This window comes from Schistocerca nitens, chromosome 12, assembly GCF_023898315.1.
Source record: "Schistocerca nitens isolate TAMUIC-IGC-003100 chromosome 12, iqSchNite1.1, whole genome shotgun sequence".
NCBI classification, from domain to species: Eukaryota; Metazoa; Arthropoda; class Insecta; order Orthoptera; family Acrididae; genus Schistocerca; species Schistocerca nitens.
Window position 1 is genome coordinate 19,248,824 of NC_064625.1, and position 18,045 is coordinate 19,266,868.

The following is an 18,045-nucleotide window of genomic DNA, read 5'->3' on the forward strand; positions in this document are numbered from 1 at the left end:
TGGAACTTGACGTGAAAATCAAATAAAATGAAATAAAAACTTTTGTCTCTGTATTCCTATAGTGCTGACAACAATTCATCATTTCAGATGATGATGATGATAATTGGTTTTTGGGATGCTCAACTGCACGGTCATCAGCGCCTGTACACATTCCAAATCTGTTCACAGTCCAATCTAGCCACTTTCATGAATGATGATGGAATGATGAGGACGACACAAACACCCCGGCAGAGAAAATCCCCGACCCGGCCGATAATCGAACCCATGACCCCGTGACCCAGAGGAGCCAATGCTAGCCACTAGACCACGAGCTACAGATAGTTCATGATTTCAGTCTTGTGAGTCCACATCAGAATGTAGACAAGTGATTTTGGGATTAAATGTTTTAAAAACATAGAAATGTTAATTAAATTGACGCCTAGATGCTATTAAAAATGGAGGTTCCCAGTGCATGGAATGTTAGGTGTGTGGAAGTGGAACTATCGAGTACAATTGGTATATTATTCAGTACATCAACCAAAATTATGGTAGATGTGAGAAGTCATCTGTTCAGACATCCATAGTAAACTATTTGGTACGCAGTTCCTAGATCTTGTGCCTTGATGTAAACTGTAAGCAAAGAATCCAAAACAAAACAATTAATATTTGTAAACATCCATTCCTTTTTATTGTGTGGATCACTCAAAAAGACTACACGAGTTAAATAAGAACACAATACAAAAACAGTTGGTCACATAACATATTACATACTTATGTTAAAGGGTTACATGCAAATGATATGTACATTCTAAAATGCAGAACGATAGCCTCTCTGTGGCTGGTTAATACTTATGGTGCCAATAGCCACCGCCTTCCAAACCTTTGAGTCTAGTAGTGAGAAACTTGTAGTAAGCAAGTAGGGAGTTCTCACCTTTTGCATCAAACGAATTACTCTATTGCATAGGTTTAGATATGTTTATATTTTTAGTTATGGCAACGGTTTTTTAATTCAACAGTCAATGCGCTGATTTTTTTGGGCTGGTAACCGCTTTTTAGAGACCAATAATTTGTTGACTTTGAATCAGTAACATGAGAAGTGCTCCAGTGGAGTAAATTCTTGCAAAACCAATTATGATTTATGTGAATTAAATTTCAAAACTCTTTTATGCCATAAGCTAGGGTCAGACAAGGTGCTAGTCTTAGTCGTATACTATCTCATTTGGACTCTGTACAGGATAAATCAAATTCGTTATGGAGGAAGACAATGAGTCTGGGATAAAAAAAACACTGATTAGTTGAAAGCATTGCCTAACAATATAGAAGTAGACATCAGGTGTCCTGAACAAAAATTAAAACAAGCGGAACTAGTGACATCAATAATAAGAAAGTAAACACATCAGACTGAATGCAGTATCTCCCTGCAATAATAAAGAGAACATGAAAAATATTGGAGACTGATATTCCAGGAAACTTAATTATTTATACAGATGAGGTGAATTGACAGTCGATATATATGCATATCTGAACTGAGATCCTAAATTGATCGAACAGGAATGCCTGTATCAGCAGAATGGGAGACAAACAGCTGAAGAAATTCGTGAACTGTACGTAGCGTAATGAGGTACTTTGTCTGTAGCAGAAATTAAAATATGTAGAAAACAACCAGTAGTTACAATGACTATAACTTTTTAATTGTGATAACCTTACTGTACTTCGTTTACGTGATGAATCTTCCTGAACAGTAACGTGGCATTGTCTTAATGTGGCTTGATTTCTGTAGCGAAATACATCCTTTTGCTATAGAATATTTTATGCGTAGCGTTTCTGTTATATAAGACATAATATTTCCTTAGTTTTGATTTCTTAGTATTAAAGTGACTTGTGTTGTAAACCCGTTCTCAATGTGCACATTTTGTTATTATTCGTGTTGCGGCGGTATTTTTCTGTTACATGTTTACTGAATTACTTCACTAATTCGGAAAATGATTTTATTTGGTTGTACCTGGCTACAAGCACAAAACGCACGCAATATAATGCATTTGGTGTATTCTTCAGGGTGACAATCTTGCGATAAATGTAGTGAAGTTATTTAACATATTTTGAAAAATCGGACCAGCGAAGAAACATGATACTTTGTGTAATTAAAGGCTTCGTATTTCAACGTCACAGGCTGATGCCAGTAAAGATGCCTGTCAGTCTTTTCATCGGAAGGAAAAGCTAAAAGAATATGCAAACAGCTCAACCATTTTTAAAATGGCACTTCTTTTGTAGACCGGAAGCAATAAAGTATTTTGGACGAGTTTGGCTTAGAGAATGAGACGTGTTTTCAGGCAGTGGTGCCGATATCCAGGAATTTTGGGGATATTTAACTGCTTTAAAATAGTTTTCATGGAGACACGTATTGCTCTCATCTTATCATGCTCCGTAATGGCGATTAGTGCCTGTTTTGAAAGGAAGAGATATGTATACTTTTGGTCAAGATAAAGATATAGTTAAATTTAAATGTCATTATAACCACCTCCCTTGCAGATGCTCAGTTCGAGTTTCAGCTCTGTGCAGCCATCATGTGATTTTTGAGAGCAACACGAGTGAATTTGGGTTTTTGTTGCGTGTTACGGAAATGGAACAGCGGAATTTGGAGCAACGTTATGCAATCAGTCTTGCTTTAAACTGGGGAATCCGAGAGAGTGACCATTGAAAAGTTAAAACAGGCATGTGGGGAACGATTCCTATCAACAGCACAAGTGTTTCGCTGGCACAGATCATTTTTGGAGGGCGCGAGGAAAGTTTGAAGATGAACCTCGTTCAAGGAGACCTTCAGCTTCACAAATGGACGAAAACATTGAACGTTTGCGTGCTGCTGTGAGATCAGACCGACATTTAACAATCAGGATTATGGGCGACCTGTTAAACACTTTGACCACACATCAAATTTTGACTGAAGTTATGCACATGCGAAAGTTTTGTGCCAAAATGGTGCCGAAAAACCTCACAACTGAACACAATGACAATCAGAGAAATGAGTGCCTTGATCTTCTTGAGAGGACTGACAACGACCACGTATGGTACGGTCGGTTGACCACAGGTGATGAACCCTGGACTTTTGGGTGTGATCGTGAGACAAAGCGGCAATGTGAGGAGTGGCACACCGAAGCATCTCCTCTGCCGAAAAAAGCTTGAATGAGGAAGTCAAAGATCAAAACAATGAAGAATTGTCTTTTTTTAGAGTAGTGGTATCTTGCATAAAGAATTTATTCCTCCAGGACAAAATGTCAAGCAACGGTTTTGTAAAGATGTCCTTGAAAAGCTCAGGTAAAGGGTGAATTGGGTGAGACTGAAGACTGCAAACAAGGGATGCTTCAACATGACAACGCCCGATGTCACACGGCCACTTCCGTCACGGAATTATTCCTATTGTTCCGCAGCCACCTTGTTTACCTGATCTGAGTTCTTCTGACTTTTTTTCTTTTCAAAATGAGATTTTCACTGTGCAGCAGAGTGTGTGCTGATATGAAACTTAACTTCCTGGCAGATTAAAACTGTGTGCCAGACCGAGACACGAACTCACGACCTTTGCCTTTCGCAGGCAGGTGCTCTACCGTCTGAGCTACCTAAGTACGCCTGAGGCCCCGACCTCATAGGTTTACTTCTGCCAGTACCTTGTCTCCTATCTTCCCGAAATTGAAAAAGTCTTACAAGGACGTCATTTTGGATCTCTGGAGAACATTCAAAACAATGTGAAGGATGTGTTAAAGGACCCTGTTGTTTGAAAAGAATGAAAGCGGTGGTAGATAAAAACTCAGTTTCGTTACTTTTCTCACACACTTCGCAATTTTCAATATTCTTGTTGGGTTTAAGGAACGATGTATTCAGGTTTAGAGAAACATTCAAGAGAATCTGTGGCTGTAAAATCGATGGGCTTAGACAGCACTGACATATTTCTACGCCTATTCTTCCAAAAGGAAGCAATTAGTTGAAGAGATTCATGGTCACGCATTGGCTGTATTTTGCACTGATGCAGTCAAGTATTTACGCTCAATATAAGACGCCAATTGTCGCTCCATACTAACTTCCATAAAGTGTGTGTGTGTTTGTGTGTGTGTGTGTGTGTGTGTGTGTGTTAGGCTCTGCAGTGACACAGTGGTGGAAACGTAGTCGACTGTGATTGGACAGGCGGCGGGCGGCTTTGGCTTGTGATTGGCGGGACGGCAGCTCTGACGTAGGCGATGACGTGGCGGGATTCGACCGTCGCTCACGCTACCCTGGAGACGATGTCGACCCAGAAGGTCGCGTAGTCCTGCACCACCGAGCCCCTGCAACAAAAAAGCACAAAATGTCCTCAGTCATTACCAGAGACACGAAATCAGCGAGTGCAGTTGACAGAGTGGTAACTTATGAGAAGTGGAAGCTTTGTTTGCCACAGTCAACACTTTTCGAGAATCTATTTGCAAAGGAAACTCTCTGGATTCCAAAGTTTATGTTCTTGTCAAGGAGGCAGGCGGCGCGGGCAAGCGCTTCTGTGTCGGTCGTTGATCAGAACAGGTGTGTGCAGGTGTGGAGGCCTGATTTAGGAATGCTGTTGCTGCAACTTGGAATATATGAAAGAAGGCAATATTAGTGAGCCGCGGCGCTCGTTACTGGCGTGCCAGTCTCTTGGATGTCCATTATCGATCCTTCGATGTTTCTTATGTTTGGCTGGCTGGCTTGTTTTCCGCATTCGCGGGGCGAGTGGCAGTTTACGTTTGCTCACGCCGCGAGGTACGAGGTGGGAAGCAACCACGTATATGTGGAGTTGGTTGTACGCGGTCTGCCGGTTCAGGATGGAGGATATGTGTTGGCTGCCTGCCTGTCTGCTCTCCTGATTTTGCTCGCCGTGCCTTGCGACCGCCTAGCTTGGGTTGCTGCCTGGTGTATCCTACACGAGCCATACCGGACGTCCAGCAGAAGTTAAGCAGCCTTTTGTTTCTTTTAAAGAAAAGGAGCAAATGTATAAGACCTTTTGGTAACCAATTTTGGTGGCCTCTTAAGTGTGGCCTTAGTGTCTACACTGCATTTGGGGAGAGCTAATTTTTTTTTTAAATTTAAATAGTTGGGGTTCCCTGTCCTTTATAATCTTTTGGGGGTTTTATTTGAATTTTCTCTTTGGGGTTCCTTCCTTGTGCTTGGTTAAATGTTTACTTGTATAGCGGGAAGTGACTCTTGGTTAAAACTCGGAGAAGGTGTTTGATGTTACTGCCGCCTCCGGCATTCGTCTTTTCAATTAAGTGTTGTCATCCCTTCGAGCGACCTGGTGTCACACCTCGTTAATTAAAGCTGTTTTATGTGTACTTAATTTTGAATTGGCCATTTTAATTAATATTTTGGAGCCCAGTATAGCACTAAGGCAACCTCATTGTATACCAGTGTGCCCCGGTCTAGTATATTAATTTTCAGTGCCACGAGTTAGCTCCACTACCGGTTTTACTGATGTGCTCCCTTCAAAATCTTGTATAAGTTTGCCCCGTGTGTGTCTGGGAACACAGAGATGAGCTTTAGTGTGACTTCAGTGCTAGTCAGTTAATGGAATCTTCATTTTGGCTTGTCTTCCACTGAAGAGTCTGAGTGGTGCGTAGCGTTTTTGATTTGTTATTCATTTAATTACTGTAAGTTTGTTTATGAAATGGGGAGCAAGACATTTAAGGACAGTTGGTATTAACTCCCCTAGTTGCTGGGTGTTGCTAATTCGTTCCAAATGGCCTACTACTTATTCAATGGCAAGGCTGTTGATTAGTTGGTTACTGTGACTACAAATTCACGCCATGTATTGTTGCCGAAATTGTTAAAGTGTCTGTGTCGTGATTCAATCACTAGCTAAGAGTTTCAGCTAAATTGATGTAAACCTTACATTGCCTCCTTAAAATTTGTTGCCAGCAGAAACCCTTAAGAGAACTAAGTTTTGTCACTGCTTATGTTAACCTTTACTGGGAGCAATATTTCATGTAGTTAAATTTTGTCTTAAAATGTGTATTTCTCTGATGTAATAAACGAGTGGTAAAAGAAAAAAGCAAAGGGGCCTGGTCCTTCCTATTGTGTCCGGTTTGTAACACGTATCAATTAGACTGTGCTTTCACGTGCGCTAACGTTGCAGAAAATAGAATTTAACATTTAGGGAATTTTGGATGTTGAAGTCATTATTGATTCAAGTACTTGGTTGTCGGTCCATGAAAGACAGAACACCAGTATGTTCCTAAAAGCCGAGAGGAAGAATGAGATCTTTCAAGGTGTCACATCTCGGTTTCTATTGGTCACAGAGATAAATGGTCAAGTGTTTTGGTTAGCCCTTGGCCTAGTGACCATTTGTATACCTATCGCAAGAACAGGCATACTGCAGCTTTCCCGTCGTATAGGGTCGGAATTTAAACATTACACACTTGTTCCAGACCAGGGAAATTGAGCAAATCGGTTGGCTCCCTTGCATTTGGTACGATATAAGTCGGGCTTTACGAGCGATATAAAATGACCATTTGTTCATGGGCGGTTCCTGAAAAAATCCCAAAAATCTATGATTTTTAGTACGAAAAGTACCATTTGTCAGGATGGCTACTTCTGTAATTTTTATTCATGGTAGTTCGTCGAAATTATACAACATGTTCGTAAGACGATGTTTTCAGGGGACCTTGAAATTTTTTTCGATATCATTATCCGCTACCGAGAGTCAAGAGATTCCAGGTTACTGTAATTACGCAAGTAAAATATGGGGGTGGTGTCTTGTCTGATGAATAAATATAGTTTGAACTGACGTACTGAACACATATTAAGGTTTCTGGAGTCATCGTAATGGTTATGAGATCACGAAACTATGTTTTTAGTCAGCATTTTTTCACCAAAAAAATTTTATGCGCTGTCTAGTGGACATTTCACGCTTACACAGGCTGTCTTGACCTGGAAATTATTCGATGGTGCCAGGAGTTGGCGTAAGCATCTTACAAACGATTATTTAGTCATACGAAATTCTTTGCATCTGGAAATCAAACACAGCATTTTTTGGTATACTGTAGGTTTGGAGTGAAAATGTTGAGCATTTTTATGCACAACAGCGTAAAGTGATCTTGCTTTGAACGGCAGACGATTTTGTGTTAATGACATAATATGCATAGGTACTTCATTGTTGTGTCGAAATATATCAACAAACTGCCAAAATTTTACTGAACTACAGCACTCGTTTTATATAAGCAGCACACCCAGTTCTGACGAAGAAAAGAAGGGAACCAGGTAGAAAATACTCCTGTTGGAGCACAAAAATGAGAAATACATTCCTTCTCAAAAGACTGTGGCAGAAAACTGGGGATCCAGCCGTCTTAATCCTCATTCCGTCTCTCTCACCACAAATTTTGGCACGTGGCCATATTCGCGCTTTTTTGTTCCGAAAGAGAGTAGTGGAGAGCCAGAGGACGGAGATGGTGGTGATGGGAGACAGAAAGTGGAAGTGAAAGAGAAATAGAGGTGGATGAAGGTAGTAACAGTGGGAGCCACAGAGAGGGGAGCCAGTGGTGGTCAGTGAGAGTAGTGGCAGTGAAAGAGAAAGAGGGATGGATGAAGTCAGTAGCAGCAGGAGCAAAAGAGAGTGCGGTAGTGCAAATGAAAAAAAGAGATGGGTGTAGGCCATGTGTAGGTTTTGTGCGGTTTAGACTCTCCCAGCCTGTCGAATTTTAACAAAAAGTCTTGCCCACCATCCCTAAAGCCTCCGGTCTGTGGGTCAAAATGCCGAGGAAACCATCCCCAGGGGCGTGTGTGGAGAGGAGATGATGGTGGCTGCAGACAAAGACAGCAGAATGTAAGCAAGAAAGAAATAGACAGCAGCAGTGGTGGGAGAGAAAAAGAATGGGAAAAGGGCAGTAGGAGTGGGACAGGGAGACAGCGAAAGTCGCAGAGAAGGAGGCAGTAGTAAGGAAGAGCGAAGGGAGTGGAAAAGACACAGGAGAAAGTGCCTGCGGGAGAAAAAGGAGACAGTGGGAGAGGCAGTGGCAGAGAGAGGGATATGTTCAGTATGAAGGTTGCACTACAAAGAGACAAGGTGAAAAGGTTTTAGAATGGTGTGTGTCAAATATTTTCGTGACGAAGCCGCATTGTGAATTGAGGTAGCTGGTTCCGCACTTTCCTCTGAGTTTTTTACTCAGGAGCATATCCCTATAGGAGCATTTTCCAGCTAGTTCTATGTAGGAAACTAACATACCCCTCTTTCTCTTACTGTACTGAATGTAACTTTTGGATGAAAAGTTAATTTCATGAATATGACAAGTTTTTGTCCAAATAATTAATTGCATTGATCAGTAATGGAGACTTACATTTTTTTAAATTTAGGTGGTTAATATAGAACTAAACAAGAAAAGTGAGGAAGCTATTCCTTATTGAGTCTCCACATCCCACTTGACTATTCAAAAGTTTCTCTAAAGTAAAGGTGTTCGGACTCGCACTGCTGCTCACAAGATTCGACAATAAATTTGTGATCTACTGCCGTTTAGCTCACCTGCACTGTCCTCTGCTATTTCAGTTTAAGTGATGACGAGACCAATGTGATTTCTTTCAGCCCATTCCAGCGAAATGATATTGCATTGCAACTGCCTGTTTGTCCACTGTCCCACAGGTAAGTCAAATATTACGGTCAGAATTAAACATTCTTATGTTTATTTAGGGAACAGTGACTGTCTATTCAGATTACATTCTTTGAAACAATAGCTGGTTTGACATCAAACTTCCTGGCGGATTAAAAGTGTGTCCCAGACCGAGACTCGAACACGAGAGCGTCGCCTTCCGCGGGCAAGTACACTAATAACTGTTTTTTTATCTCATTTTTGTTCGTAATTGATCTTTGTATTTGTTCGGGGACCGGTCGGTGTGGCCGAGCGGTTCTAGGCGCTCCAGTCTGGAACCGCCCGACCGCTACGGTCGCAGGTTCGAATCCTGCCTCGGGCATGGTGTGTGTGATGTCCTTAGGTTAGTTAGGTTTAAGTAGTTCTAAGTTCTAGGGGACTGATGACCTTAGAAGTTAAGTCCCATAGTGCTCAGAGCCATTTTGAACCATTTGCTCGGGGTGGAGCCCCTCTTACACTTGTTCAAGTTAATCATTGATCCATTAACTCAGTTTTTTTCATTACGGAGGGCAGCTAACCCTCTGACCGAACACGCTGAGCTATCGTGCCGGCATCTGGGCTACCCCAGCACGACTCACGGCGCCTCATCACAGCTTTACTTCCGCCATTACCTCATATCCTAGCTTCCGTCCTTCACAGAAGCTCTCCTGCGATTCTTGCAGGACTAACACTCCTGGAAGAAACGATATAGCACGAGAGCTTCTGCGAAGTTAAGGTAGGTGGTGAGGTAATGGCGGAAGTAAAGCTGTGAGGAAGGCTCGTGAGTCGTGTTTGGGTAGCTCAGTCGGTTGAACACTTATCTGCGAAAGGCAGAAGTCCCGAGTTCCAGTCTCAGCTGGCACAGTTTTAATCTGCCAGGAAGTTTCATACCAGTGCACAGTCAACTGCAGATGGAAAATTTGATTCAGCTTTGACTTACATTGATATATTATTTAGTTCGGTGGTAGTGGAAGTGGTTTGTATTAGAGATCCACATATTGAGATTACGTATAAAGTTAATACAGTAACATGGTATTCGCTAGTAGCAGGTCAGATGCGTAGTGTTCATAAGGTTTGTAATTGCATATAATGTACGTAATCGTGCAGGTAGCTATTTTAAAAACAGAAGCTTCATACACAGAACAATTAATAGGTACATACAGTTCATAATAAGCATACTGTTAGCCGACATAGACAATTACACAGAAAAGTTAAAGCATGGAAGTTAAGGTTGCACTGGTACAAACATTAAGAAAAATTTTAAAAAGATTAAAACTGACATCACTGGTCCGAAAAACTAAAAAGTTACGCTAGAAAGTCACACAGATTAAAAAAGTAACAACAGTTAAAAAGTTACACAGTAATTAATGTTAGTAAATACTGAGTGAAATCGTCATTATTAATAATTAATTACTTAATCAATTGATGAATAAAGTTGAGAATGTGTTAGATGGCAATCAATTTTGGTTTAGGAGTTTTGACGTTGTGCTTCGTAATGGAAGCAGCACTTAAAGAAAATCAAGACACGTTATTTGGATTTGTCAAACTATTAAAGAATGAGATTCAGCAATGTAAAAAGTAAAGATGGAAGATGTTCGTGATTCTCTGGTAAATAGTTGTAAGTTATAGGTATAAGTGCACGAAACAAGAGGGAGGAATAACGACAATAGATCGTGAACAATGTGCTCGGATTAAAGTGGTTACAAGATAAGTGTGCAGTCTTTCGTCCCTATTGTTGAATAAATGCGTCAGACGTACAGCGCCAGAAATATCGGCATTAAGACTAGCTGATAACATTGCTTTCGTCAGTGAAAGTGACGAGGAGTGGAATGAATAAGCTGATGAGCACACAGGTTCGATTTAGAATAAACGAGACCAGAATCAATATATTCGTAGATAACGCAGGACTTAAGACGAGAAAGAAATTTCGGAGAATGTACGGTTGCAGCACAGTGTTGTATACTATTCTAAGGCTCCACTGCCTTGCCGCAGTGGGTACACTGGTTCCCGTGAGATCACCGAAGTTAAGCGCTGTCGGGCGTGGTCGGCACTTGGATGGGTGACCATCCAGGCCGCCATGCGCTGCTGCCATTTTTCGGGGTGCACTCAGCCTCGTGATGCCAATTGAGGAGCTAATCGACCGAACAGTAGCGGCTTCGGTCAAGAATACCATCATAACGACCGGGAGAGCAATGTGCTGACCGGATCCTCCACCGAGGATGACACGGCGGTCGGATGGTCCCGGTAGACCACTCGTGGCCTGAAGACGGAGTGCTATTCTGTCTCCGTTATACAGGGTGTTCCAAAAAGAATTCCAGGATTTTGCACAAGCGCTACTGAAAAATTCTTCAGCTGAACATAGTTTTTTTTCCGTATGATATGGTATCAAACGGTGACCCTGACTTGCGGAAAAAAGGTACGAACTGGCGTGCTGCCGCTTTGACCCACATCGCAGTACGATGTTGACGGTGCAACAGAAGGCGCAGTGCTTTCTTTAGTAGGCTGAATTTAAATCATTTGTTAGTGTGCAGCGTCGCTTTCGGGAAAAGAAATTACAAAGCTATTCGTCGACAGTTCAACCAATTTCGAGATACAAAAAGCGTAGTGAAAGGACATTCACCAGGCTGGCCGAGTACAAGTGTTCACAAAGTTAAAAAAAATCGGTAATCTTGTATCAGAAGCCCCAAAAAACACTTGCCCGATTTAGACTTCAATTAAACGTACCTAAGACACTAATCTTCAACGTCATGCACAATTGTTTACGACTGCATGTCCACAAAATTCAGATCAGACAAGAGATAAAGCCGATTGATAACTCTGATTGTACGAACTTCGCCAGTTCAACGCTAAATGAAATTGATGGCAACCCGGATTTTCTTAGACAAGTTCTCTTTTCAAACAGACCAGCGTTCTACACAAATAGTTGTTACTCGTCACAACTGCTGGATTTACAGTGCAAAACAACCTGACGTTGTGCACCAACATGTTCATGCTTCGTCAAAAGTGAACGTGTGGTGTGGGTTACTTTATGACCAAGTTATAGGGCCTTCCTTTTTCGCGAAACAGTCAATTACAGGCGTAATTTATCTGGATGTGCTTCAACTGTTTGCGTTTCTTCAGGTCGCAGAAACTGATCAACAAATGGGTCAACGTCTTATTTCCATGCATGCAAGATGGCGCCCTGCCTCGTCACTGTCTCGAAGTGCACAACACACTAAACAGATTTCGGAATTCACAAGTTGTGACATGAAGATAAAAAGTTTTCAGCGACCCCAGTATTGAATCACAATATTTATTTGTAACCAGGTTACTGATTTGGGTCGGTAACGGCCATATTCATACCTGAGTAGAAACGTGTTGCATTTTACATACCATGTCATTACATGTGATGGTGCAGTTAGTCATCAGCCATATCCGCTTCGCCCAACAAATACAAGACAATTTTATTTGTTCAGCAATACCATAATGGAAAATTATTTTGACTGCAATATCACGTGTAATGCCGTGGTATGCAAAATGCAACAATTTTCTACTGAGGTATAAGGATGGTCGTTACCGACCGAAATTAATAACCTGATTACAAATGAACATTGTGGTCAAAGACTGGAATTATAATAAATTAAAGACTTCCAAGTGGTTGGATAGGCACGGATGCAACTGTTCCTGGACTCTCATAAAGTCCTGGTCTTATCGCTTAGGACTTCTTTCCTGGCGCTCACACACACACGCACTCACTGGTCATACCGGACTCGAGAGTCCATTACCGCAGCAACGTATTTTCGCCATCTGTCCCTGTCTTGGGCTATTTCCTTCCATTCACCTTCAATACCTAGGCTCCTCAAATCAGCCTTCACATTGTCCTCCCATCTACGCCTCGGCCTCCCCACAGGACGTTTTCCCTCTAGGTGCCCTGCCAGTACTCTGCTCGCTGCCCTGCCCTCATCCATTCGAGCTACGTGACCCGCCCATTGCAGCCTACGTGATTTAATAATACTGATTATGTCAGGGCTTGAATAGAGTTCGTGAACCTCTTCGTTACGCGGTATTCGCCACTCTCCGCTAATGTCATCCCTCTTTGCTCCGAAAATTTTCCTCAAAATTTTGTTTTCAAATACTCGAAACGGCTTTTCATTTTGCTCAGTGAGAGACCAAGTCTCACACCCATGCAGCATAACTGGTAGAATAATAGTTTTGTATATTCTAATCTTTAAATTCCTAGACAATATCCGTGATGAAAGTAATCTATTCAGTGAGAAGTAGCACGCATTTCCCGCCCGTAATCTCTTCTTCAGTTCGGATTCAATCTCATTTCTCGAAGTGATGTCCACGCCTAGATACTTAAATGTGTTCACTTTTTCAAACTGCGTGTCTCCAACTCATACCATTTCCTGATCTACTACTGTTGGCATTCTAGTGGTAACCTGGTATTTAGTTTTGTCTTCACTTATCCTTAGACTTACATCTTCACTAGCCTTGATTAACGCATTAGCATTAGCTGTTACAGATTCTTTCCTATCGCTAATGATGTTTAGGTCATCTGCATACCCTAATATCTTAATATTTCCATTTAACTCCACACCCTCTGAATTACCTGCTGTCATTCGTACAATATATTCTAGGAGTAGCGGAGACAGGGCAGCTCCCTGCTTAAGTCCGCTCTTTATTACAAATTCTTCTGACTCCAAATTCCCCACGTGTACTCTACCTTTTGTGTTTTTCCAACTCGCTTCTATAACATACTTCTTTGGTATTCCAAGTTCCAAAAGAATTCTGTACAATTTTGATTGCAATACTGAATCATATGCTTTTCTAAAATCTATGAAAAGATTACGAACTGGTTTATTGTATTCCCATTTCTTTTCCAAAATTTGATGCAGGGTGAATATATGGTCTATAGTTGATCTGTTCCTCCAAAAGCCAGCTTGGTAATGGTAATCCCCCACAATTTCATCTGTATATGGTGTAAGCCTGCTTAGCAGAATATTCGAGAAAATTTTGGAACATACTGGTAATAGCGATATGCCTCTATAATTACAATCCATTTTGTCGCCCTTCTTAAAAATTGGGATCAGAATCGACTCCTGCCACTCTTCACGTATCACCTCTGAGTTCCATACTTTAGTTATCACTTTGTGAACTACTTCCACCAATTTCTGTCCCCCATTTTTAAATAATTCCGCAGTTATGCAATCTGATCCTGGTGCTTTATCGTTTTTCAATTTGTTGATTCCATCCCTTACTTCCTTGAACGTTGGATCAGGTACCTGGGATTCTTCTGCATGTATTTCGTACGCCTGCTCGTTTCCTGCTTCCTGGTGTACAATTAATAGATGCTCAAAATACGCCCTCCATTTACTTAATACAGCACTGGGGTCTGTCAATATTCCCCCGGCATCCCCTCGAAGTGCATTTGTCCTAGCCTTGAAGCCCTTCCTATACCCATTTATGTCTACGTAAAGTCCCCTAATGTTTTTTTGTTTTACTTTCCATTTTGTTAATCTGATTGTTCAAATAATCCCTCTTCTTTGCCCGCTAAGTAAAGAAATAGTCTATTCAGACAAAATTCAAAATATGAGACATCTGTGGCAGCGAACTTCGACAGCCATCACGGTTGTAACACCTGAGATGGTACAAAACACATGGTGTGTAATCGAATATTGTTTTGTAGCCTATCTTGCAGACCAGCAAATGGAGCTCACATCGATACTTACTAAGGCACGAAAAACTACTTTTTTTCTCACTTCAGTTTGACAGTTAAATACTTTCATTCGTTTGAACAGTTTTTCTGTTGCACATGCTTCACTTATTGTGATCATCACTAAACTGACATACAGTATTTTTTTTAGCGCAACGCAGTCTGACTTTCAATAATCCCTACAAAAGAATGGCCCTGACTAACAATAACCTATACCTTTCATGAATCACTTACCTCACAAAAATCTTCGTTACTCAAACTACTGCAATACAGCGAGCGCCAATACTGCCAGCTAAATGAAAGATTCTAACTACTGAAGGCACTAACTTCTGATAGGGGTAGTTAGCAAATGAAAGATTTTGATAGAGAACAAACAATGTATTTACCTTAATAGTGTTAAAAAGTCATAATATATATATATCAGTTCACGACATCCAGTTTTACAAATTTTCTTTTTCTGACGGACACACGTCCAGATCGTACGCTCTCAAATCTCTGCCATATCTCTCCTCCCATCCATCACTGCTGGCGGCTCACCTTCAACTGCGCAACACTACGCGCTGTTCACATCCAACTGCCCAACAATACACAAGGGAATATTGCAACAATGAGTCCAACCAGCCACAGACTACACACAGCACAGTCAGTGATTTTCGTACAGAGCGCTACTTGGCGTTACCAACATAAAAACCTAAACAGCCTACTTACATAGCCCCCATGCTCCCCACAAAAAAATTTAAAATTTTTTTTGGGCAGTGCCCAATACATATTTGTTAAACTTTTTTATGTAAGTAAGCTGTTTAGGTAAAGAGAGAAATATCTGAGTACGTTCAGTTTTACTCAGCTGTCTCTGTATCAAATAATGTAGAGGTTTACCAGCGCAGTAATTCATAATTTTTTAAGGGGACGTTACAACCTCTAAGCTTTTATTTCTAATACGTGAACTTCAATAGCCTTCAAAAATTTCTTCACGGTTTTCTTTAACCATTGCTCAGTGTACAGATTGAATGACATAAGGGGCAGGTTACAATCTTGTCTCACTCCTTTTTCAGCCACTGGTACCCTTTCATGTCCCTCGCCTCTTAAAACTCTAATCTGGTTTCTGTACAGTTTGTAAGTCCACACATCAACAAAAACGTTGCACCCCTACGATACGTCTTGCGGATGTGTTGCTGTTGTGACTGTCCTGGTATCGATCGGAAGATCACCCCTGACAGACATAGCTACCATGAGCACTACGACTATTTGAACAACACACTCAAGATGACTGCAGCATTTCAGTTCAAAGTAAAACTCCAGCAGGCACGCGTCAGAGAGATGTCTGTCGAACAGTAGGGTGAACATCTATAATACACAAAGGACAATAAAAAAATGATCGGATCCACATCATCACGTTAGCTCGGAGTGCTTGACAACCAGGTAAGTTGATCGATACACTGGTGTCGAGATGTGGTTCAGACTTGGAATCTGTGCCAGTTGTCAGACAGTGAGAGGACGTGGATCTTCCAAGTCTTCCAAATTCGATAGGTACGCAGGATGATAGATATCTACTAGTTTTGACTCAAAGGAAGCCTGGGGTTAGTGCTCCAGAACTGCATTCACTGTTCGAAGAGGCTACAGGGCATCATGCATTGCATCGAACTACACTGAAGAGCCAAAGGAACTGGTACACCTGCCGAATATCGTGTAGGGTCCCCGCGAGCACGCAGAAGTATCGAAACACGACGTGGCATGGACTCGACTACTGTCTGAAGTAGTGCTGGAGGAAACTGACACCATGAATCCTGCAGGACCATAAATCCGTAAGAGTACGAGGGGATGGATATCTCTTCTGAACAACACGTTGCAAGGCATCCCAGACATGCTCAATAATATTGATGTCTGGGGAGTCTGGTGGCCAGCGAAAGTAATTAAGCTAAGAAGAGTGTTCCTGAAACCACTCTGTAGTAATTCTGGACGTGTGGGGTGTCGCATTGTCCTGCTGGAATTGCCCAGGTCCTTTGAAATGCACAATGGACATGAATGGATGCAGGTGATCAGACAGGACGCTTACGTACGTGTCACCTATCAGAGTATCTAAATGTATCCGGGGTCCTGTATCACTCCAACTACGCACTCCCCACACCATTACAGAGCCTCCACCAGCTTGAACAGTCCCCTGCTGGCATGCAGTGTCCATGGATTCACGAGGTTGTCTCCATACCCGTATACGTCCATCCGCTCGATACAGTTTTAAACGATACCCGTCCGACCAGGCAGCATGCTTCCAGTCATCAACAGTCCAATGTCGGTGATGACGGGACGAGGCGGGGCGTAAAGCTTTTTGTCGTGCAGTCATCAAGGGTACACGAGTGGGTATTCGGCTCCGAAAGCCCATGTCGATGATGTTTCGTTGAATATTTCGCACGCTTACACTTGTTGATGGCCCAGCATTAAAATCTGCAGACATTTGGGGAAGGGTTGCACTTCTGTCACACTGAACGATTCTCTTCGGTCGTCGTTGGCCCTCTTCTTGGAGGATCTTTTTCCGGCTGCAGCGATGTCGGAGGTCTGACATTTTATCGGATTCCTGATATTCACGGTACGCTCCTGAAATGGTCGTATGGGAAAATCCGCACTTCATCGCTACCTCGGAGATGCTGTGTACACACCACGTTCAGACTCACTTGAATCTTGATAACCTGTCACTGTAGCAGCAGTAGCCGTTCTAACTACGCGAGACACTTGTTGTCTGATACAGGTGTTGCCGACCGCAGCGCCGTCTTCTGCCTGTTTACATATCTCTGTATTTGAATACGCACCCCTATACCAGTTTCTTTGGCGCCTCAGTGTATTAGGAGACGATTGCACAATGTGAATGTCAATTCCCGACGACGATGGCGAGCAGCGCATCGAACACATCACCATGGACTGTGTTAAAGATGGCCAAGAAATCATGCAGGTGGACGCCCCAGGACTGGCGTCGGGTGTGTTTTTACAGACGATAATCGCAGACATGTTCGAGAACAACCTGGTAACACCGATCAGCGCCAGCACTGTATCCCACATGTGCAACAAGGTGGTTTTGGAGTGAGGCTCTGGGGTGGCATAACATGGGGCCACGCACACCTCTCATGGTTTTGGAGTGCGATCCCACTGCTCTAGGGTACAGGGACGAGATTCTGCAAAGAATAGTCAGACCGCATTTCCAAAATTTTGTCACTTTATCTTGATGGAGGATAAGGCGCGTGATCATCGTGCTGTTCTCATGAACACATTCCTTCCTCATGCTAGGATCACAACAATGATTTGTGGCCTTCCTGTTCCCCAGACATGAACCCAATCTAACATGTGTGGGACTGACAGAAACAAGCTGTTTCGGAGGTCGACAATGACCACATACTGTATGCACTGTACGAAAAATTGCCAATGAATAGTGGGACGTTTTGGACCAGGGCTGGGTTGATGATCTGATGGGCGGTTTCTCACGAAGGATTCAATCCTGCATCCGAGCAAGGTGGCATTCCACCAGTTATTGATGTTACTCAGGAGTGCTTTGAACAACCTGCGCCGGCCGCTGTGGCCGAGCAGTTCTAGGCGCTACAGTCTGGAACCGCGCGACCGCTACGGTCGCAGGTTCGAATGCTGCCTTGGGCATGGATGTGTGTGATGTCCTTAGGTTGGTTACGTTTAAGTAGTTCTAGGGGACTGATGACCACAGCAGTTAAGTCCCATAGTGCTCAGAGCCATTTGAACCATTTTGAACAACCTGCAATGAGAAAC

At 42.4% G+C, this 18,045-nt stretch overlaps 1 protein-coding gene across 1 annotated transcript in view; it reads right to left on the reverse strand.

The window, feature by feature from the left end:
- Positions 1-638: 638 nt before the first annotated feature.
- LOC126215200 (reelin domain-containing protein 1) overlaps positions 639-18,045 on the reverse strand; it is a 141,801-nt gene continuing 124,394 nt past the window's right edge. Inside the window, exon 4 of the mRNA XM_049941865.1 lies at positions 639-4,292. Coding sequence (XP_049797822.1) covers positions 4,232-4,292 — 61 coding nt within the window. The 3' untranslated portion in view covers positions 639-4,231. The remainder of the gene's footprint in view (positions 4,293-18,045) is intronic.